This window comes from Ascidiella aspersa, chromosome 1, assembly GCF_963924565.1.
Source record: "Ascidiella aspersa chromosome 1, kaAscAspe10.2, whole genome shotgun sequence".
Lineage (NCBI taxonomy): Eukaryota > Metazoa > Chordata > Ascidiacea > Phlebobranchia > Ascidiidae > Ascidiella > Ascidiella aspersa.
The window spans coordinates 34,161,671-34,186,827 of NC_139447.1; the positions used below are offsets into that span (position 1 = coordinate 34,161,671).

At 35.8% G+C, this 25,157-nt stretch overlaps 1 protein-coding gene across 1 annotated transcript; it reads left to right on the forward strand.

Annotated features, from left to right (window-relative positions):
- Positions 1 to 645: 645 nt before the first annotated feature.
- Positions 646 to 23,231, forward strand: LOC146169927 (RNA cytidine acetyltransferase-like). Its single transcript, XM_083391896.1, has 24 exons — positions 646 to 878; positions 1,546 to 1,717; positions 2,519 to 2,641; positions 2,958 to 3,019; positions 3,151 to 3,322; positions 3,742 to 3,865; positions 4,242 to 4,396; positions 4,628 to 4,726; positions 4,978 to 5,114; positions 6,399 to 6,489; positions 6,978 to 7,153; positions 8,105 to 8,201; positions 8,621 to 8,737; positions 9,185 to 9,328; positions 10,459 to 10,617; positions 11,462 to 11,595; positions 12,374 to 12,510; positions 13,456 to 13,548; positions 14,478 to 14,698; positions 15,384 to 15,461; positions 17,164 to 17,325; positions 19,285 to 19,361; positions 20,618 to 20,698; positions 23,077 to 23,231. Exons 1-24 carry the CDS (start codon positions 679 to 681, stop codon positions 23,207 to 23,209), a joined length of 3,144 nt encoding a protein of 1,047 aa, XP_083248022.1. The 5' UTR covers positions 646 to 678; the 3' UTR covers positions 23,210 to 23,231.
- Positions 23,232 to 25,157: the final 1,926 nt, after the last annotated feature.

A 25,157-nucleotide genomic window follows, 5' to 3' on the forward strand; every position in this document is an offset into this window, starting at 1 on the left:
ACACATTTTTTTCGCAAACCTCTTATGGTTGGTAAATTACGTTTGGAATTGTGGTTCGTCTATAATAGTACCCGGGGCCACCAAACTGCCACCGACCCACGGACAGGCCATATCCAGCCCATCAGGTTAATTAATCTGGACCCCAGCATATTTCCTCAATGAAGATAACAGTTGAAATGTTGTTGAACGTAATGCAAAAATAAATTTCAATGTGAACAACATTTTATGAACGCTCTACATTTTTTATCATATAGGTATTTATATTTACTTTGTATAAGGATAATTAGGTTCAACAAAAAAAAAATTGGTGCCGGTCTAGAATCCTACCTGCAGAGTTTTTTTTTATATTTGGGGTGACATTTGGGTGGGTCAAGTATTATTATTATATTTGTTCTCTCATATTCAACTCTTCCTTGCAATTTCAATTTTGACAACTTGTTTCGTTACTGTAAAAAATGCCGTAGGGTAATAGACCAAACTGGTGCCAATTTTTTTACCCAGGCCACCATACTCAGCCTTTATAACTATTCGGCCCTTTCTGAAAGAAGTTTAGTGACCCACTGGTCTATACTTTCAGTAATATGTGTGCTTTTGGATTAGGTTTGCTACCTTACTTTGAAAAGCAGTTATATAATTGCTCTAATTCTTTATAGTATATAATCATATCTTAATAAAAAAATGGTGAGAAAGAAAGTGGACAACAGGATTCGGGTGCTGATTGAAAATGGGGTTGCGACAAAACACAGAAGCATGTTTTTCATCGTTGGTGACCAGTGTCGCAACCAAGTTGTCATTTTGCATCACATGCTGTCCAAGGCCCAGGTAAAGGCCAGGCCATCGGTTCTCTGGTGCTACAAGAAAGAGCTTGGATTTAGCACGTAAAATTGTTGTTTGCTATTACTTTTTAAAATTAAAATTTAACCGATCTTTTCTAGCTTGATCTTTTTAAAGGCAGTTTATACTAAGGCGTATTGGTTTACTAATAATATGTTCCACTACCAATAAATTGTTTTTTTTTAGGGATAGACCGATATATCGGTATCGGTAAATATGAGCCGATACTTTGGACGATATTTTAGTGCGAAAATAAATATAATTTTTCCTGTAGAACAAACAAATTACCAATTTTTTAATGAAAAAATATTGGGTTTTAGCATCACACCAAGTTTATATGCAAAATATTAGTTTAATAATTAATATATAGGTATATAAACTAAAACGTTATTTGGATTTTATTTTCAATTTATTCAAATTTTGAACGTTTTCTAGGTATATAAAAAAATCGGTATCGGTATCGGGTATCGGTTGACAAAATTGTAAAAAATCCGGTATCGCTATCGGTCGACCTCTAGTTTTTTTATATATATATTTGGGTTTTTTCTCGAGAGAGATTGGATTGCAACTTATGTAGTGTATTTCTTGGTGGATGTGGCGACAATGCACAACTAGGCCAGTTATAAGACATCTCCTACAACAATTATAAAACAGCCTGTTATCCAATGCATGTCTTTTTTGTAGTTTTTAAAATACTGCTTGTCCTAACAGGCACAGAAAAAAGAAAATGAAGCAGCTGCAGAAAAGAATATCCAGTGGTACGTTGGACGTTAACGAAAATGATCCGTTTGAACTTTTTGTTGCTGCAACCAACGTTAGATACTGCTATTACAAAGAAACTCACAAGATCCTTGGAAACACATATGGGATGTGTGTCTTACAAGTAAGTGCAATAAGGTAATTTTACCACATAAAGTATCTTTTTCTTCTTCTTGATAATTTTGATTTAATATTTACACATTGTAACATGGTTTCCCTAACATGATGATTAAAATCAGCCACATAAAAGTAATACCAAAAGTGGACTCCAGCCATAAGACCGAGGTAAGAATAGCACCAATGTCAGAATAAAACACAATTGGGAATAAGGCCAAAATAGGACTAACACCTTCACTAACTCCCCTAATAATTTCAACACAAACCCATTTTCTAACCCCACCCCCCATTACCCACCAATAACCCCAAACAGGACCAAAAATCCGGTGCCAAAATATTTAGGCCCTGTTCCGATGACTTTAGGCCTTATTCCTATGAATTTAGTTCTTATTCAGATGAATTTAGGCCTTATTCCGATGAATTTAGGCCTTGTTCCAAAGAATTTAGGCCTTAGTCTGACAGATTTAGCTGTTATTCAGACGATTTGGATCTTATGCTGTACTGGATATTACTTCGTTTTGGCTGTATGATGTCGTTGGTCTTAATACTATGGTTTTATAGATTTTTCTGCTATAGGTATTGCTGCTTTATCGGTCTTGTTGTGTGTTCCCACCAAAAGTATTTACAATCATAGATAACACCACATGTCTTACCCAGTATTGGTGGTACAGTGGCATGTATGGGCAATATTGTATATGTTTCGGCGTATCCATTGTTATGAAATAATAGTTTGCCTAAAAAAATCTTCTTGATAGGCAACTGTATTATTTACAACTTTAAAATTGTGACAAATTCTTTAAAACTGTAGGATTTTGAAGCGTTGACTCCTAACTTGCTTGCCCGTACCATTGAAACTGTTGAAGGAAGTGGCATCATTTGTTTTCTACTACGCTCCATGAAATCTCTGAAGCAGCTCTACACTTTAACCATGGTAAACCTACTAATATAATAAATTTTAGTTTATTTTGTTTGTTAAATGAGATACCCCAAATGTCAAGTAACAGTACATATATGGTTATCTGCTACTACATGATTTTTTTTAAATATATATTTGAGTATCATATTACAATTGTGTTGTAGCTATTAGCTTAACTTAGTATATCAAAAGTCAGAAAACTACCATTTAAACAGATTAAACACCTATGTTATATATGTAGCCTTTCTTCGCGACCTTTAAAAGTCATTGCCTGACTCCCAGTTCAGGTATGGCAAATAATTTATTTTCAAATGTCTGTATTTTATTTTAGGATGTACATTCACGTTATAGGACAGAGTCACATCATGATGTTGTAGGAAGATTCAATGAAAGGTAAATAATCATGTTTTGATAAGTTTGCTATCTTATACTTTATCTAAAAAAAGTATTGGTTTAAAAAAAACTGAATGCATTGTATATACGATTATTGTGTTAGGTATAATAAAATATTTTTTGTTGTCTAGATTTCTTCTTTCTGTTGCCTCGTGTAAAAACTGCTTAGTGATTGATGATGACCTTAATGTTCTTCCTGTGTCTTCGTACGCCCTTAACATCACCCCTATACCCCCGAAACTGGCGGATGATTCAATGACCCCAACACAAAGAGAACTGGCAGAATTAAAAGACTCTTTGCAGGTGAAATATTTTGCTTTAACAAATGGGAAATTTTCTAAAATAAAGCTTATCCTTTAAGTCTGAGTGAGCAACAAACAGAATAGGGTAAAAAAAATTATTTAAATAAAAAAAGTTTGCGCAAAGGGCGAAAACAATTGTATTTACATAGTTAAACTTGGCTAAAAGTATAGTTATTTGGATGGGCAGGCCTGGTCTGTGATGCAATATTGAGCCAAAATAAAAACTCTTAGATAACATAAAAAAAATAAATAAAAATATATATAGTGCGATAAATGAACGGCTATCAATCTGCCCACAACTACATGCAACCCACTAAAAGTTGCTAAAAGGTCAGCATCACAGTTTGCAGACCACTGCTTTAGAATTTCTAAATTTATCCTAGCATTTGTAACAGATCTAGACTAATATATATTCTTTAGGATACACAACCAATTGGATCCATTGTGAACTGCTGCAAAACGGTTGACCAAGGCAAGGGTCTCCTAAAGTTCGTTGAAGCCATAACTGAGAAAACTCTTCGCAGCACCATTGTAATGACAGCTGGTAAGCTCCTTTTTTTAACATATTTATCAAGCAATAATACGCTGTGTTGCTTACTAAAGGACAATAATGGCATTTTCAAGTAAAAGTGATAAATTTGATTTTAATAAAGTGTTGTTTTGCTGACTAGTTGTATATTATTTGAATAATGTACATCAAGCAATAATAATCTTCTTTTTTACATGTAAGGACAATAATGTTATTTAAAATTGTATTATATTAATAAATTTGATGGATATCAACATGTTCTTTTGTTAAAACCTTGCATGGTATAGTACCACTTTAGGTATTTTTTTACAAAGTTTGCAAGGTGTAAGTATGCCGAATTGTAGATCTGTGTTTTTTGTAATTAAGTTAAAATTTTATTTATTATTTGTAGCAAGAGGTAGAGGAAAATCAGCTACTCTTGGACTTGCGATTGCTACAGCAGTAGCCTTCAGTTACTCCAACATTTTTGTGACCTCGCCAAGTCCAGAAAATCTTAAGACTCTCTTTGAGTTTGTCTTCAAAGGCTTTGATGCCTTGGAATATCAGGTTAGGGCGCACATTACCTGATATAGTTTTACAGATAATGAAAAATTGCCAAATATTTATAGGCTTAAACAGTTTGGAAATGCACGGCTAACTTATCTTTGGCAGTACAGTATATATTTAACTTTTTATGTAATTTGCTGATAGGTTTCTCGAAATGGTTAAGGACAACATTTTTGTAATTGTGACAGATTGGCCCATTTTTCCATTTACGACATGTATTTTTATTTGCAGGAGCATTTGGATTATGAACTAATCCAATCTACGAACCCAGAATTCAACAAAGCTGTGGTCAGGGTGAACATTTTTAAGGAGCACAGACAGACCATACAGGTAAAAAAAAATGAAAAAAAAATCTAAAAATGATGAAAAAGTTTTACTTTCTAATATGTTTTGAGAACACATGAACTGTACTGAAAATGCATTAGTGCTTTTTGTGGTGGTACACAAGTTCGCATTTAAATTCGTCATTTTTTTTCTTTTGTGTGTAATGTATTGTGTTTATTCACTACTTTAGAGTCAATTTAATATTTCAATGAACTCTTGCACAATTATTAATTTTATGCCTTGTTCGGGAACTTTAGTACATTCACCCCACCGATGCAGCCAAACTGAGTCAAGCTGAACTACTTGTGATTGACGAAGCTGCTGCCATTCCCCTCCCACTTGTACAGAAACTGATGGGTCCTTACCTTGTCTTTATGTCGTCCACGATTAATGGGTAAAGTTTAGTTTTGACCCATATTAAAACGTCTTAGCGTGTTGAATATCAGTCTATAATTATTCAAATTTAGCTAAGATGCCCTTACCAGTTTTTTGAACAAGTCACATGGAAAGGACCAAACTCCCAAGTCTTTTGTAAAATGACTTATGTCCAAGTCAAGTTTTTTGAACAAATATCAAGTCTTAAATAGGGCAAGTCCATTCCAAGTCAAGTCCTTGTCATAAACATAAAACGTTCAACTATCAAAATTGGCAAACTCTTCCAAATGTATGAACAATCAAGTAAAAAATAACACAAAACGTAACATATACAAAGCAAATAGTTTTGTGTGAAAAACTTAAGATCAATATCCCGATTTTATAAAAAAATGCTTAATGAAAACACTTCATTTCAACCCAAGTCATTCGTCCAGGTCAAATCAAGTCAATGACTTAAGTCATTACAACACTGGTTCTTACACTAGATCAGGGGTTCTTAAACTGGGGTCCATGGACCCTTTAGGGGTCCGTGAACCACTTTTAGGGGGTCCGTGAAAGCCTAATTGAAATCTTATTTATTATTTAAGAAGTAATCAATTTATCAAAGAAAAGAGTTTATTTAAAAAATAAAACGGTTCTGCACTAAATGAATTTAGACCAGGGTGGTCCAAGGTTGACAGCATCGCGGGCCACAATATTTCTTGCATATTCTTTGCGGGCCACATAAAGTAGGCTACATGCGTACGACATTTTGTGTTTATGATTTAAACTCCATTTCACTTTCCAATTTTTGGATCGAAATCAGCAAATTTATGAGGTCTATTTGTACTGTGAACTGAATTTATGACGTCGTTTTTGAAACCGTTTTTACCTAAAGTGGTCCACACGAGGCAAAAACAAAATGTAGGGGTCCGCGTTACAAAAAGTTTAAGAAACCCTGCACTAGATAGTCTACACGTACACGTGTTCACCCAGAGTAAATAAATATGTTCACACTCTTTTACATTTAATTTTTGTTGAAATCCTTTCAAAAAAATCGCAAAATATTCAAACTGGTATAATTTTCAGATAAAATAAACATTTTTATTTAAACAAAACGGAAACGAGGCCGAAATAAAGTTCAAACGGATTCTTAGAGATCTAAGAAGCATATTTTTCCAAACGTAAAGTAAAATAGGTACCCACACGTTCCATTACGAACTAACGGCCTTTGGCAGGTAAAGCCAAATTAGGTGACTTAAACCTTGTTTTGTTGTATTAACATTGATTTGACGCGTAACCTGTGATTTTTTCACCCATTCAGATATGAAGGAACCGGACGGTCTCTGTCACTCAAACTCGTCAAGCAACTTCGTCAGCAAAGTCTAACCTCAAACTCGGCAACCCAAAAACAGGTTCTGTAATAACTTTGTTTAATGATAGGTAGTATTTTTTTCAACAATTGTGCTACAAGTATTTTTTAACTTAGGTATGAGATTATAAACCACATAGTTGTAAACCAGTGTTTCCCAACCTGGGTGTCGCCATGTAGTATTTGATAAAATACATTTAAAGGTTTATAAGAAATAAGCAATATGAAATAAAAGTTCAGCAGTTGTGAAGGAATAAAATCAACCACCAGTCTAACATTTGTGTTTATACGGCTTTCGCCGCAGTGAACCAGTCGTGTTTATGACGTCACAATTGCCCTTTGCAATTAATGAATCAAGCGTAGCTTATGTCAAACAATGTTTAATTGAAATGATCGCTCAAAAATGTAACTTTAAGGACGCTTAAACCGTAACTTAATCTTGTTGTGCATGCTTAAATCCGGACATTTTATCCAAATTTCTTTGAACTTCAATGATTGTTGTCGAAAAAATGTTCGTTTTGTGCTTCTTAGACTACGGAGAGTCCCGTAGGTCGAAGCCTGCACGAAATCACGCTCGACGAGTCCGTACGATATGCGCCCGCTGATCCGATCGAAGACTGGCTCAACCGGTTGCTCTGTCTCGACTGCGGGTCGTCCCCCTACTCGAGAATAGCGGTGGGGCTTCCCCCGCCCAGCGCTTGCGAACTATATCCTTTTGATTTTTATTTTGCAGGGTTGCCACGAAGTCTTTGCATCTCTAAATTTGTTTAAAAAAATCCCATGAGTTTGTAAAGTTTTTGAATAGTCTTTGAACTTTTTATGTGCAACTTATTATGTGTTAAGAAAGCTTTCAAGGTATTTGAATGTCTGTGAATTGGTTTGCATGTTGAAAAGTCTAAAAAACCCTATGTTTTTACAAAAGACTTTTAATAGAGCATAAATTCGTCAGTGTATTAATTTTGACGGTAATCTTCACTGACCATTTTGTTTTCGTGGGCCTTTTGTTTTCGTGGGTAACCTGTGGTTTTTGATGGCGGTAAAACTTAAAATTACACAAACCGTTTTACACTGATATCATTATTTACACCGCAAACAAAAGCAAAAGTGTTAACCTTGCGCCGATGCGTGGTTTCAAAAGGCCCTACCCAAAGTAGCGGCACTAACTCGCTATACTGGAGATTGGTTTTGTCCGAGGACTGGGTTCAAACAATCACTGACACTTAGATATTTACTGCCTACTTTTTGCCAATGGGAAGATTACAGCCACTGCACCTACCTTTGCTTTATTTTAGTTAGTTAGGAAAGAGAAAAATAGTATCGTACTACACAACTTTTTCAATAAAATACTTATTGTTTATAAGGGAAAAAGCTGGTGCTACCATATAGTAGAAAATCTTATAAATCTAACGTTTTTTACGGTTTAATTCCTTAGGCGGTTGATTTGCATTTTATGAGGTAACTGTTTATTTTGAATCTTACAAATTGCCAAAAGCTTCGCTTGTATGGTTTTGCTACCGATCTCTTGGAAAATAATTTATAACAGGACTCTTATTTGATCAATGTTGTGTTTCTCCATTCCTCTGCTGCGTCTATTACCCTTTATCGTTATTCCAACAAGCAAACTTGATAAGCCTTAACGCTATGTTTTGCGTCTGCACGTATTACGTGAACAGAGACACCTTGTTTTGTTACCACAAGGCGTCGGAGGCCTTTCTCCAACGACTTATGTCCTTGTACGTCGCCTCGCATTACAGGGTGAGTAATTACAAGGGATGTTCGATACTTCCTATTTATTCCGATACCGATTATTTTTGGGGAAAAGTGCTTCCGACCCGGTGCCAAACTGTGATGAAAAATATATTTAACGTGAAATCCTAATGTTATCCGTTTGATTAGGCATAACAAAGATTTAGCATTTGGAAACTGAGTTTTAATATGGCATTTTATAGCAAATTACAAAGTAGAAAACTAGGAATGTTGCGTTATTATTTGGCATCCCTCATTGTATAGTGATATTATATATATACATATATGACAAACAAACAAGGTACCCAGTTTTGCCTTTCAAGAATTCTTGCCCTTTTTTAAACTGATTTGCGATATTTCGGGCAACCCAACAGTCAAAATGACAATAATTATATTTTTATTTCAATTAAAAAGCTTCTCGCTTCCAGAATACACCCAACGACCTTCAGATGTTGTCCGACGCACCAGCACATCACGTCTTCTGTCTCCTTCCACCCGTGACCAGCGAACAAACGTCACTTCCGGACGTACTATGCGTTCTACAGGTAACTAATCCATTTATTGCTATTCTATCTGGTTTATTGTGCTTCGCTGCCTCCCATATAAATTTTGATTTTGCTTGGCAGTTTCGGCAAACAACTCATTTTGAAATTACTAACCGCTGTAAACAAGGGCTTTTTTTTTAAAGTCAAAAATCAATCGTAAAAAAACGAACTTTGTGCTGTTTTAATGTTACTGACATATGACGTCACGTTTTAACGGAACTTTGTGACGTCATCTGTGTGTCCATGCCCCCAAACAAGAATCCTTAATCCGAGTTTGCATATCTCAAAGCAAGAAGCCCCTTTTCTATTCCGTCGTTATTTTTTTTAGAGTTTTCTACAGACATGTGTCAATGCTTCTACAACACATAATAAATTTTCACTTTGGTCCTTGTTTTAAGATCAATTCGTTTCAATCAGTTTAAACAGTTATAGCATTAATTTTTCCAGATTTGTCTCGAGGGCGAGATCAGTCGTAAGTCGATCACAGCGAGCTTGTCGCGTGGCAACCGAGCCTCTGGTGACCTCATCCCGTGGACTGTGAGCGAACAATTCCAGGATCCCGACTTTGCCGCCCTCTCCGGCGCAAGAATCGTAAGTTTTTTCATTTACGGTTCGTTGTGTATTAGATCGTTTACTTTCGATTGTCTATAATTAAGTCATTTAAACTTCAAACCAATTATTGTGTTAAATAACCTCCAACTAGAGTATGACCAAAGTCCAAGTCGAGTCCATTTTTATATTTCATGTCCGAATCAATTATTTTTAAGATAACTTAGTAATTTGACAAATGACTGATGTCAAAGTCATGTCTTTTAGCAAATATTTTCAGTTCAAGTCAAGTAAGTTTTAGAAAACTCAAGTCCAAATCATGTCAGCTTTTAAATAACTTATAGAAGCAAGTCGATTCCATTTTTAAATTTCCAGCCCGAATCAATTATTTTTTTTAAATAACTTCGTGAGTCCAAGCGAAGTTAATTTTCACATTTAAAGTCCGAATCAATTGTTTTGTCAAACAACTTAACTTTAACTCAAGTAATTTACAAAATGACCCCTGTCCAAGTTAAGTGTTTTATCATATATCTTATGTCCAAGTCAATTGATTTTTAAAAGTGCAAGTCAAGTCGATTTTTTAAGTCCTTATCAAGTTTATCAAATACCTTCAGTCCAATTTCGCCGTAAAAACTAAATCAGATTTAAGTAATTTGTGAAGTAAATTAGGGTCAAGTTATATTACTTTTTAAATTAATCCAAATTCAAGTCTTGTCAATCAAGTTAAGTTAAGCAAGAACATTTCCTTTCTGTTTAACATACGTCGTGCTCGGCAAATTCAGTCGATCCTTAACATCCACATCAGGTCTACAAAACTTTTTTTAATTGCAGGTTTCCATAGCCACCCACCCCGACTACCACATTTCAGGCCCAAATCAATTGTTTTAGCAAATGACTTGGTAATTTGCGAAATGACTGAATTCCGAGTCAATTCTTTATCAAATAAATAATGTTCAGGTCGAGTCGTTTTTAGATAACCGAAATCCAAGCCAAGTCCATTTTCACATTTTAAGTCCGAATCAATTTTGTTATTTTTTTAACAAACAACTTCAGTGGCAAGTTTTGCTTTTTTTTTTTTTTTTTTTTTTTTTTTTTTTTTTACAAATAAAATCAAATTCAAGTAATGTGTGAAGTAAATCATTCAGGTCTACATAACTTTTTTTGCATTGTAGGTTCGTATAGCCACCCACCCCGACTACCAGGGGATGGGCTACGGTGGTCGAGCCATTCAACTACTGGAGAGATATTACGAGGGACAGCTGGCCAACCTGGACGAGGACGAAGCAGAATCGACCGCCGACCAACAGGAGGCCAACGTCATCAGTGATGACGTAAGTTTTCCGCCTATGGTTTGATCACTTTAAACTTTAGATTTCGAAACTGTAAGACTTCTTCTTTGATTAAGCGCTTCGACCACTTCAGAAAAACCAGGGTTGCCACAAAAAAGTTAAATCTTTAAATGTATTTAATTGTTTGGATTTGTCAAAAAAAAAAATTGTTGAAAAAAATCCGGTGTTTTTGCAAAGGTTTTTGAATCGTCTTTGAACTTTTTAATGTGCAACTTGTTATGTGTTAAGAAAGTTCCGCAGTAAAACAACTTTTTAGTATTTGTTATTGTGTTCAACGTGGCAGTGTAATTACTAATTAAATATAAAAAAAGTCAGGCAATTTAATTTTAGTAAACCTCTAAGATATTTTTAAAGTTTTTTAATGTCTTTAAATTTTTTTCATAAACGTACGTGGCAACCCTGAAAACATACCGCGGTAGCCTGCTCGCCTTTTATACTTTTAACGTTTTCCATCATCTACTGTACTTTTGCTAATTAAGACGTTTGAATACGAACTTGTATCATCTTTAGTTAATGATAACAATGTCGTCCAACCTTTTATAAGCAATGCTTTAATTTACTTCTCAGTCACATTAAGATGATACAAGCTCGTATCTAAACGTCTTAATCAAGGTGATGTCAATCTACTCGACCTTTATAGCTTTGCAATTTATTAATTATCAAGCTAAATAAGTTGTTGTTTCACAAAAATACTCTTAATGTTTTACTTCTGCAACAAAATAGTTACAATTTAACAGTGGTTAGAAATTCCTCATGCCTTGTTTGCCAACAGGCCAAATTACATCACCACAAGTATTTTTTTCCCTTTTTATGTATTTTTCTTCAGAGCGTCGGTTTAATGGACGAGGTTCTGGCTCCGCGGAAGAACCTGCCCCCGTTACTATGGAAACTGGAGGAGCGGCGCCCTGAGAGACTCGACTACCTCGGGGTGTCCTACGGACTCACAGCTCCCTTGCTTAAGTAATTATACTCGAATAAAAGTACTTTTCGTAACAAAATGTATTTTCAATAAACATAAAACTTGCCCGACAAAAAATGGCTTACTTTTTTTATTAGGAACTTAAAATTAGTCCAGTCTGTTTCAAAAAAGAAAATCGTATTTTGCTCTAAAACCTGAACAACCAATAACAATAAAGCATACAAGGGTGTTTTTCCCAAGTGCACTTAAGTAATTGTTTTCAAATGCCCTGATTTGGCTTTAGTCTTTTAGGCAAATCACTTGACTTGGACTTAATTCATTAAGTTAAATGACTTTGGGTAAGTTTAAGTGCTTTAATTTAAGATGATTTTATATAACTGGGTTATTCATCTTATTTTTTGGACGTTAACAATTAGCTTGCTCTACTTTTGGTTTTTGTTATTTTTTAGTTGAGTTATTGCTAGGAATACGACAAGTTGACCCATTTTAATAGTTTAACGTTTCATTTTTATATCAATTTCTTGGCTTGGAGTTGACTTGCTCTGATAAATACTTGACTTGACTTGTTAATGTTATAAATGACTTGACTGGGAGTTAATTTTATAAATGACTTGACAAGTCCCACTCCATTCATTTAAAAACGACTTGTTTACAACACTGCCGTTTATTCCTAAAGAATACCTTTTCTCCCCTACAACTGTATTCTTCAGGAAAAACGTAAAGGAAATTCGCAACCGAATGCGCTGGGAAGTTAGGCTCTGATTCCAGGTTTTCACCCGTGAAAAATTTTCTCACTCACTTTTCCGTCTTTCAATCCAGGTTTTGGAGCAAGGGCGGTTTCACTCCCGTCTACTTGCGCCAGACAGCCAACGACCTTACTGGTGAGCACACCTGTGTAATGATCAAGTCCCTTCAGGCAGGGAGCGGTGGGAAATGGCAGCAAGCATATTCGGCAGGTGAGAGGGTTGCTTTATATTTCACTCGTTAAATGTTATAATCAGGTTAATAAGGTTATTTTTAGACCAGTGTTTTTAACCGGGTGTATTGTACAAAAATTCTTAAAAAGTGTAGCACATTGATTGGGTGTTCTGGGGTGTACAAATATACCACATTGCAATAAACCAATGATCAGGTATCATAATATACTGTATAAACAGGGTTTATTACCAGACTGACTCGAGTGTACAATACATGGCACAAGGTGTATTTATGCGTGCGTAGCTATATTCCATTTGTGACATCATACCTAAATATTTAATTTGATAATCGTTATTGTGAGGTACTAACTAGGTCTTAACGGTTAATAGTTCGTTTTTCAGTACAACAGGGTGTATGTTTCTATAAGTTCAGTGCATTGTGTGGACTGGGATGTACAAGTTCATTAGTAAACGTAAAAGTGTGTACTGTTTTACAAAAGGTTGCCAAGCACTGCGATTTAGACATTACAGTTATTTCTTATAAAAGATCTACTATAACCGAGTATTTCAGGTTAATTGCGTGCTAATATCGAGCCTTTTAGTTTTAATAAAATCCTACTTTGTCTAAAAACGTCGGTGATTTTCAGCTCGAACTTAATCTTTGACAAACTGTACAAGTACATGTAAATAGATTACAGGGTAAACGTTGACTAAATGTAATTAGAGGTAGTATTTTAGTTTCATTCTTCTTGAGAATCGAATCAGAAGCATTGGCCTAGTGTTTTTTATCGACGCTCCCCTCTGAGCCTGTAAAGCTCAGTTGGTAGAGCGTCGGCCCCGGTATTACCAGAGGTCGTGAGTTCGAACCTCACTGCATGCTAATTGTTTTTCTAGCCTACCTTACTCGCATGTTGAATTGCAAATCTCCTGGTAAACGTGTGCAGTGCGTTATATTCAACGAATACTAGAACTTGTTTCTTGCAGATTTTCGTCGCCGATTTATTTCTCTGCTCTCGTTTCAATTCTCAACTTTCAAGCCTTCCACTGCACTTCAGGTTCTACACAGGAGAAAGAAAGGTATGGTTCGGTTTTGTTGTTGAAAGAAGTGCCACAAAACGAATTGACTGACTTGGATTTTTTCAGCCAGTTAAACGACCATTGAAGGCAATTTAAAGGGCACTTTCCCTTTTATCTGGAAAAGGAGCCATATATGTTTCAACTTTAAACGAAAAACAGCGCGGTTAAGCATTTTCTATAACAGGACATTGTCTATGGATCTAAATTTTAAAACTTAAAACACATTTTCATTTTGTTTTGAAAGATCCACTGCACAAAACAATCTTGTTGCATTTTCACAAAACAAACTTCTTTTTGTTTTGCGATATGTTCTTGTCTTTTGAGTCTCATCAGCACAAAAGCGCGATGCATACGATGGAATGTTGCGCTTTGCGACTAAGAACCTTCGAAAACAATTCCAATTAATTGGAAAATTATTGAGATTGATTCTGAGCTATATTTCTTAAAAAAATGAGAAAGTTGTGAAAGCAACACGAAGATATATTAATAAATATAATTGATTCGCCGAAGCGTCGATAGTATGTTTACGCTTAGTATTTGGGCCGCCGCGAAAAAAAGGTTGAGAAACTCTGTTTTAGGAGCACACTTGCTTTAATGAATGACATATCTCGACAACAGGAAAACACAAATTACGATTTTTTTCTGTATTATAAAATAGTTGCTTGCTAAAAACTTCGACAACAAAACAAACGCTTCCAGCAGTTGATTTTACCATTTTGATATTCTGAAAAAGATTTTTTTTATGTCAAAACAATAAAAAAAATAATAGATAGTTACTCTGATTTGAATAAAATTAGGTGAATTTTACGGTTAATTTTGTCGTAAATTTTTTATTTCAATTAATCGAGAGTTTTCGAATCACCTTTGGAAGATCCACCCTCTTAATAAGAAACTCGAAAAGTGAATCTTATATATATTATTTAAAATAGGCAAGAACGAAAAGGTGTCCGATTCCAACGAGGCGTCTAGCGCCCACGTGCGGCTGGACAAAAGTCAGATGGACTTCCTCTTCAGCAGCTACGACACCAAGCGGTTGGAGATGTACTCACGATCAATGGTCGACTACCACCTGATCATGGACCTCGTCCCAAACCTCGCCCGACTCTATTTCACCGAAAAGATCGACACAGGGCTCTCGCTAGCCCAGAAGGTGGCGCCACGGAGCAGAATATATATAATAGGGTTGTCCAAAAAAACCTTTTTTGTCGAATTTCAGTGGGGACCCCCATGGAATTGTTAGGTTACGTCTAAAACCCCATAAACAAATCTGAGCACGTTTGGTTCAGTATTGACCGTGCTACGTCAATTTGAAAATTTAGATTTACGTTAACATTTTTAAAATAAATATAATGTCATCGAATTTATGTGTCCCGCAGAAATTAAGGAAAGCACGATGGAAATTAATTTATGAATAATATTAACCGAACTTATTGTATGGCTTATGAACTTATTGTATGGCTAGGAAAGAAAGCACTACTGGTCTGCGGAAAACCTGCTTAGAGAGTTCTTACACACATATTACATGTATAAACGCGAGTGAAATGCAACATGCGTGTTTTAAGTCGGTTCCAATAACGGCAAATGAGATAATTTCTAAAAGCGCTTTGCGACATTTCCAATGTATAACTACTTTTAGTAATATCCGACTTCCACCTATCATACTAGGCGTGAGTTTTCGAAATGTAATAGGGAATGCAGACGGCGCAACAGTAAATTTAGTCACTACCGACTAACCTTTTTCTTATTTTTTGTCGTAGAATGTGCATAAAGTGTTTGTCAAATGTCATGCTTCTTCCGTAAACCACTGTCATTTAATGTTATTCGCTTTCTTTCAGGCGATTCTAATCGGCGTTGGCCTTCAGCACAAATCCGTCGATCAAGTGTCGGCTGAGATTGACCTTCCATCCTCACAGGTGACCTACAGAGAGTTTAAATGACTTTTTGTGTTGTCGCACGAAAAGCTTTAACATATAATAATTTGGTTGTGTATTCACAAAGTTGTAAAAAGGTATAAGTTCAAGATGTCGAAAAAAAGCATACAGTTTAAATCTTTGGTTTAATGGGTCGCTAAGCTATTTCAGGTGGGTCGCAAATTATTTCTAGGTGTTACAGTTTTCTATTAGATCGGGAAATTAATGTTTTATCATTAGGTAACATTTATGCTTGATCACATAGTATCCAATATGCAAGCTTAAGTTTCACATTGATAGTAAATTTAAGTTGTTTTTCATTCGTTTGGTCATATCCAGTGTTTTTTTAAGGTGTTTTGGGGGACCGAAACGGTCCCCAAATTTCTCCAGCGGTTTCCCAAATTTTGGACTTGCAACTTTTTGGTATTTAAATGAAACACTTGCGGTCTCTTAAAGCGGTCACCCAAACCAAACCTTAAAAAAAACCCTGGTCATATCTCTTTATTGATCGCACAATAATAGTTGCATTAAAAGTGGGTCGCGAAACTGAAAAAGGTTGGGAAGCACTGGTTTTAAAGTGCATACTTAAGTAGCGAACATGATAGAATATGTTAATATTAATTCATCTTGGCACCAATTGTGATGTCATGGTCTATGTTTGTGCAAATAAACATTGTAGTTCGCGTGTTACAAGCTTGACCGTTTTCATTAGCACAAAGTATTTAACTATATATTTAAATCATCTTTGGAAAGAACTTGTAAGTTACCTGTTTTATTTCCGGTAAATAACCTTGCTTGGTCACGATTTCTAAGGTTTATTTTGGTTGAATCTTCCAATGTCTGTTGTTACTTTTTCTGTTATGCGAATATTGTGGAAGTCAGTTGTACTGTTTTGTTGCTGTTTGAATCTCTTCCCAAATCATCTTCATTATTTTGTTGTTGTTTGAGTTCTTTGAGATTGTTGGTAATAGTTTCTGTCCTATAGCTTGTATTGTTTGTTGTTGTTTGAACTTCCCCGAATGGTCATTTATCCCTTGTTGTCTGAATTTCTTTCAGACAGTTTGTAACAGAGTTCGATCAATTACAATATTCAGTTTAATTGTAATTATAATTACTCCCAGTTTTTGAATTACGTTAAAAAAACACAAAATTACAATTACTGCTGAAATATGGAAAACAGTTTACGTCTCATCGCTCCCCAAAGAACATAAACAACGTGGAACATTATTGAAACTTTTTAGCAAATTGCAATAACAATTACGCAGAATAAAAATCCCTCAATTATTACAATTACAAAAAACGATTGATCCAATTCTGGTTTATAATGTATGGTTTAGGACGGAATCTATTCCAGTGATTCTCAATCTTTTTTCTTTTGTGGCCCATTTTCGTTGCCCTTGGCCCAATAATTTTTTATAAATGGACAAACTATAAAAGGTTTAGAACAAAATATAGCGGAGCATATAACAAAACATTTACATTTCTACTCAATTCCCCCCAAGCCATTGTTCCTGTAAAATTAAGTATAGTGGCACAAATGAAACTAATTTTTTCAATAAATCTATCTTTGTTAAATTGGTCTGTGGCCCATCTAAAATGTTATTATGGCCCACCAGTGAGCCATACCCCACTGGGTGAGAACCGCTGATCTATTCATAACCATTCTGGTGGTTATATCAAATGTTTTATGTTAACATTTTTTCAGGTTCTCGGCCTTTTTAACCGCACCATCCGCAAGCTGACGTCACACTTGGAAGGCATAAACAAAATGGCCGCCGCCGAGGCGCTCAAATCGACACTGGGTGGCGCACACGCGGCAGAAGACATCGAAATGAACCCGCTTGAAGAATCACTGCACAGCGAGCTGGTTTGTAGAGAATTCTACTTAATGACCATTTGGAGATTGAAAACTATAGCTATTTTTTTTACTGGAGACTTAGTGATATTTTGTCACACAGGGCTGCAATTTTTTCAATGTTTGAAATTATGCGCCCCTGGTCGTCAGCATAATTACATGTTAAACTCTACACGGGTTAAAACGTCCAATTTAAACAGACTTGTCTTTACAGCGTTTATTGTTTAGATACGCACGAGAACCTATTATATTTTAAGATCTTCAAATTTAAAGTGTTGTTCTGTGTATGCAAGTGGTAAGACGTAAACACCAATTAAGTGCTAAAAAGTATTAAAAAGTAAATTTGCTAAGTCCAGCTGCGCGTTTTGGATGCTGGTATATGTCCTTCAAAAGCTATTGCGATTATCCTTAATGGAACTCGAAACATCCAACATTTAGTTTTATGCCAAAGCGTTTTAAAAACACACACACGCAAATCATATATTAGGCTTCGCATATATCGATTTATGAAAGCCAATATTTCAAGTACCATTTAAATAGCGACATTATATTGCTCGGTCGGGCTTCCTGCTATGTAAGAATGAGCAAAAACGCAGTGGCTTTGTGAGTTAAAACTCGTTGACAAGTCGAAATAAATTGTCAACAAAACGCATCGTGCGCATGCGTCACGCACAATGACGTCATTTTGCCGCCTGGGCCATCATTTATGCGAAATTCGAAGCGGACCCTTCAAATCTTGCAGTTTAACTTGTCCGTTGGTATTTTTTTCATGAAAAAATGCTAACTCAATCAACAGGGCCAATTTAAACTTGTAAATTTTAAATTGTTTGCATTCATCATCCTATTTTGATAATGCTGCAAAATTATTTCGTCGCGCCGCCCTAAATTGATTTTTCTTTGTTTGTTTCGGCGTTGGTTTTTTCGACATTCAATCCGGATTCGGCAAGTACTTTCTTTTCTCATGGCACATCACTAAGAATAACTTTACCGCTTAGTTCCGCAAAATGTCTGCCTTCTTCGTTCGTGTGGCCGCTTGTTCGTCATTCAAGTGTTGCGACTTTGTTCTTCGCTTGAAAAACGTGAACAAGTCTAGTTATTTCCTTCATTCAAATTTAGTTATCAGCTCAATTGAAATTGTGTTTGTTCACTCTATTCAAACTGCCAGACCAGCACAATAGCCTCCAGAACTGACCACATCCGTCCCCCGCAATACATTTATACATGGAGATTGTTACGTCACACGTGCGCATTTGTGACGCACATCAACTGGCGAGCCCAAGTGTTTTTTTGTGTTCGCGATATTTTAAAATTAATTTAGTGTTGTATAATGCAGATGGTGCTTTATTTCTTTAACACGATCTGAGGCCGTTGATTTATTTCATACAAATAGTAAAACATTTACAAAAAAATTGTCTACTCCAAGTTTACTGTTTTGGGAATGTTCAAGACGATTACAAATACTATATCTATAAATCTTAACCCTTGTTTAAAACATTGCTATAAAACGAACATCTGTGCCAAAGTTGCCATAGTGATGACGTACAATGTATTCCTTTCATGACATATTTCTCGCAATACTAATGAATCATATGGATACACTGTAATGTGTAAATTTTTATTGATTTAAAATCATTTACAACAGGTGCCAGTCTTTTTGACAAAAAAAACTTGTATATTTAAATACTTGAATTCCAACAGCATTTTTAATTTCATGCTGAAGCCGAATTTGTCCAACTATAAAAATTAGCGTTATCACATTAGGTAAAACTGTAGCAGGTCTTCACACGATTTATAGGCTTTCTCTTTGGCGTCCATAAAATTTACTTGATAGTATCTAAAGCACAAAACAAGTTAAAAATTCCTCAGATCGCAGATAAAAAGGTTTCAGAACTGAATAAAAGATATACATACACACACACACACCAACATCGCATTTTGCATAACACTGTGGTCGTTTTTTTTTCTTGGTAGGCTGAAGCTGCCAATGAGGCGATGGGAAAACAGAAAGAAGAAATGAAAAAGACCCTGTTGGCGATGGACCTTAAACAGTACGTTCTGTGTTGGATAACGAACAATGTTTTGGTGTCATCCAGGGTTACCAGATGCAAAAACTTGCTCAAACTTTTTTTGAAATAAGGCCTAAAAAAGAGAAAAAAAACGCCAAATTGATTTTGAACATTAACACACTGCTTCCAACTAATATGAGAACAAACCAATCGTTAAAATATCCGCTTCCCAGATTCAAAATTTGGGAGGTTGCATTAAAGGGGGCGTTTATCAAGGTCAAACTTGCGTGGCGGTAATACAGTTATTCAAAAATTTGCGCTTCAACTGATAGTGTAACAGGCCAAATTTTCCCACCTGGTCTCCTAGCATGTGTTATTTTAGCGACCCCGCGGTTAATTGACGAGCTGTTTCGCTGAAATTCTCACAATATAAACTACAAGGCACATTCTTCAAAAAGAAGCATAGCTTGTAGTCAATATAAATCGGTAAAAAGGCCAATATGGTCACCCTGGTGACATCTGCCGTTTGTATTCTTCCAAATCGAAAACAATATATATAAATGTCGCGTAGCATAAAATAATACACCTATACATCAAAAGTTTTTTTTTGTTTTATAATTCCGGGTTGTATAGTTTGTAATGTATTGTTGTAGGAACTATATCAAGCAACAGATGATAAATTACAAGCTTGTAAACGTGCCATTACGTAATGCCTTCCATGAGTTCGTATACTTCAGGTGAAATCATGCTGAATTCGCTCGTGCAATTCTTAACCATTTTCTTTTGTTTACCCTTTGAAAACGGTTAAGCGTGCAAAGAAATGACATTTTCCATAACATTTCCCTTTATCTGCCTTTGTAAAACAGAATTCATTTTATTAGCCAATAAAATATTATTGCACACACCATTGTCGGTAACAAAATAATAATACAGTCTATTTTAGGAATAAAATAGTTATCACCACGAAATAAATAGGCAAATTATTATAAAACTATTAACAGTCCATTTTATTTTCATTTGGACAAGTATTGCACTTTTTTGCCGATAATAAATGCCAATGCTTATATTTTACCCAACGTCAAATATACTTTGATAGTTAACGCTTTTCGGGCAAGAGCAAACTACTAAAGAACAACAGACAATGGATTTCCCATTAAAAAAGATTTCAATGGACCGGATCACACGGACCGACATTTTGCACACTTGCCCTAATGTTGGTCATTTTTTACCTCGTAAGAGGCAATATAACCCCCGGTAATAAAAAAACATTGGTATATATTTTTCTTGATACTTTGTAGATACGAGATTGGAGGCACTGACGCTGCGTGGAAAGATGCACTGTCAAGTGGAAAGACCAAGAACATCGTAAGCGTTAAAAGGTAAGCAGAAATGTTAACGTCGCCGCTTTTTAGCATTTGAATTACAGCGGGATGCCTCCTGTAGTTTATTATACGTACCCGACGAGGAGTTAATACATCGGTCACCAAACTACGGCCCACAGATCCGACCCTTGTGGTAAATTAATCCGGTCCGCGGCATATTTCTTTAATGAAAATAAAGTACAGTTAAACTGTGATCGGATGATTCCAAACCAAATTTTAATACAATTTTAAACTGAGTGACCATTTCAGTTTTTGTTGCATAGTTATTTATATTCCCTATCTTTAACGATAAACAAGTTGATAAAGTTTGGCAAAAAGTTTTATTTCGCCCCACGACCGTAAAACCCAACAGTTATCGGGCCCGCAGGCCTTTTAGTTATCCTGCCCTGTATGAAAAAAGTATGTTCATGTTCACCCCTGAGTTAATGTAAACAAACCAGCCAACGGTTGGTAACAAGTTGTGTGTGCGTATCTTCAGTTTGATTTTTTCCTGAGAATATTTGCAGCATTGCTTTACCTAAATTGCAGTTACTATAAACTGATGTGATCAATTTAACGATTTTTAGTTTTACTTAGTGATATCGTATAAGAGTGACCCTATGGATTATGGAACTTTAAGGAAATTTCGGCTTGATGTTCAACACTTTTCTCTCCAACAATGTTTTCTCTCAAGTTACAAGCGCGTTTAAATTGATAGAAAGATGCTTAGCTCGTTACACGAAAAAGTGGCGTTAACCCACCAACGTAAGATCTAAATTTGCCGAAAACCGTTAAAACATATTTCGATTAAAGAGAATCGAACGACCAAATATGGCGCTTGACGTTGGCCCGTGCGTGACAATCAGTGTGACAACGGCCACTTCCCGCAGTTGTTATTTACTCGCGTTTACCGCAATTAATCAACTCATGACAAGTCGCAATCTCGGCTTTAATCACTTACACAACAATGTCAACTTCCGTATCCGCCCTGTATCACCATTTTACTCCGAAAAAATCGGCCTTTTTTGTTGTGTTTTTTTTTTTCGGTCGGTGTCAGATTCAGTTCATGTCCTATATGCGCCCCTTTTTTCTATTTTTGTCAATTCTAGTGACCTGAAAGGTATTTGGTACATCGAGAATAAAATGTGAATTTTATGCGGAATGAAAGCCTCTTAAAGATTGGCCAAGTCATTTTCTTCCTTTATTGTACCTAAAAATAACAAACGAGGCTCTGAATCTTGGTAGTCGCTGGCTTTTAACAGGGAAACTATTTTTATGGCATTTTATTTTTTTATTAAGTCTTAACAATACGAATGCTTCTAGACAGCACTTCGTATATCTTGGTGTAGCATTTGTTGCTAAGTTGGAAAAACATAATAGACTTAATACAGCAACAAACTTAATTTTCGTGCAATAATAGCACCAATTGTTATATAAAAATACCCATCTAAACTTGACCCATGTATTAAAGGGTCGTTTATTTCTTGAAAAGGTAAAAAACACATAAAAAATATTTTAAATTATGTTGTGCGACAACCAATGTATCTAAAACTTGCCAGGCATCATTTCAAGCTGACGTAACAATGGTCGATTGTTGTTTAGATTGCACTTTAGTTGCACCGAGTTCGAAAAAATCTGAACGAATAACTTTCGTTAAATCTAACGAACAAAAGCTATATGGTATCCAATGTTTGTTGAGTAATACCAGCATGTAATTTTTAAGTTACTTTAAGACGTGTTAAGTAATTTATCTGAATTAGTTAAGTAAATTTAAGTCACGTCAAGACATTTTGACCTATTTAACTAAATTTGATTTGACTTTTTCGAAACCTATGTAACTTCACAAATAAATAAAACTGCTTGACGAACTGGAAAAAAATTATCGCGCACGAACTGTTAATAACCAATTCTTTAAATGACCAAATGATATATTTTCAACGGCACATTGTTGATACTCGGCTGTAGAATTTCATAAGTACCAATATAGTTTAATGATAGTGAGTCGAATCTTCAACTGAGCAAAACATGGAAGCTATTTTCATTTTCACCTTTTGAGGGGTGAAACACACTTTTTTGTCTTCATAGAATTCTTGAAAAAAGCTTGCAGTTTTATGTCGTTCGGCGGTTTAGCTGTAGCCCCGGTTAAATGTTTGAGTTTAAGTGGCATACAGGTTAATTGGCAAACTGCAGTGATGTGGTCATTCCATGTTGTTATTTTAATTAATTAGACACAAGCACTTTAAAGCGGCTTCTTCGTTGAAAACAATGCCAGTCTAACTGCTGCCAGCAGTTTCGTACAGCTGCTGCTGCCCAAAAGCACCGCTTGGCACTCTCGTGATTTACCGAACGGCGAAACAATACATCTCTTAACGGAAGTGCGTCAATCTTCTTTGCAGTGAGAGGAAGCGCGACACGACAGGCGGCAACGCGACAGGCGACAGCGCGACGGGCGACGCGAAGCAACAGCAAGCGAAAAAGCGAAAGAAGAAGACCGGAGCAAAATCGAAGAAGGCCAAGATCCAGTCTTGAAGCCAATTCGAGGCTGATCGACGCTGATTGGCTGATCCAGAACTGGCGAAAAGGGGGCGTGGCCCTTTACAGTCGCGAATACCTGTTAGGCGCCAATAAACGAACCTTTAGTCAAACTTTGCTCGTTTTTTTGCGTTCTGATTTCGTACAGTCAAAGAGATGAGCAAACCTTGTTTAACTAGGCAAGATAATGCGACAAAAATATCGCGCGCACATGTTTAAATATTTGTGCCAATGGATTATCGAAAGGTCGTCATCTTTCGGTTGCTAAAACAATCATCCTATTTATTTTTACTTGCTTTAACTCATATGGGGGTTTCTTTGCATAAGGAAGTGTCCACTCCTGCCTTAAGTAAGTAGCTCTTTGTCTCCAAATCTTTTAACACAAACTTTATTTTCTGCAAACTTTCACCTGTATAAATTGCCAAACACACCGCGATAAGAAGTTGTTTGCGCAGGTTTTCCAAACGATAGCAGTCGACTTTTCTCCGGACCAAAGGATTGGATTACGTAACCCTTGAGTAATTTTCCATCGTTGAAACAGCGCTGCATTTTTTTCGAGTAGCTTTGCAGCATTGGGTTGTACGAATGTTACGCTTTAAGTCGAACTTCTTGCGATGCGAAAATATCGGCATTTGAACCGTGAGCGGAAAATCTTTTAAATTGCGTTACATAGACTTTAACCCAGTGTTAGGAGTGTCACCTTTTTATATAGGCACTCAACAATGCGTGAGCCCCTTGCACACGTTTGGTGAAATACTTCACAAGGAATGCTCTGTCATAATGAAGACCACAAATTTAAATATAGTTGACTAATAATAATTGAAATATATGCACGTGGCCACTTAATACCAGGAATAGGAGCAACGGGTATACTAATTAAAAAGTGTTTAGGATGAGGTTGACGTGATTTTAACAGTGTTGTTGTGACGTAGTCAAAGACTTGATTAATATGAAATCAAATTAGTGTTTTTAAAAGACTTGACTCGATTTAAGTTATTTGTGAAAAATTACTTAACTTGACATTTTTTTGTTGTTTTTTTTTTTTTCAACACTTTAAAGTTTTTATTTTCAAATCAATGACTTCACTGAAAATTGACTTGCTCTAAACATGACTTGACTTTAGACTTAAGTTATTTTAAAATGACCTAATTACAACTGGACGGTTAAGAAATCCAGGTTACACTTATGTTATTATAAAGTGTTTTGATTAAAATGACAAGATTTTAACACCATTAGTTTTACGTGACGCAGTCTATTTTGCCGGGCATGGCGCTAAAAGCAGCTGTATGCAGTCAGCGCTAAAAATAGCTCGGTGATTTAAGAAGATGCATACCCACACGGATCCGTGAGGAAATGCCGCAAATATACAGGCTTTGCAAAACAACAAACAATGACATTACCGAGTCCAGGCCGTACGCTGATGATTGGCAATTCTGATACTGGTAATGTTCTTGCGATTGCGCAATAAATGATTCACATTGTTTTATTTATAGCAATGTTTCCAAACCTTTTTTCTCTGCGAACTAACGTTAAGCATGGCAGCCAAGCTTCGGCGACTCAATAGTTTTTATTGTCTGTTTGTATGTGGACAAAACGTTATACAAACAGCATGAATAATCAAATTATGCAATGTTTTCGTATTGCTTCCCCAATGTTATCAAATTTCAAGGAATCTTGCGCAGAACCAATGTTAACAAATTTAACCATGATAAGACAGCGACCCAATTTCGGATTGATTGACAACTCTTATAGAGGTAATGCTCTTCGAGTGATTACTTAATAATTGAAACACAATGCTTTATAGTCCCATTGCCATAAGTGTTTTAAGAATTGAGACATGACTGTATCTTTGATGTCGCTATTAATCACACAATAGTTTTAGACTTAGTGTAAGTTTTAAATTGTACACCGGTGAAAATGCGACTTATTTTTCAATCACGCCACC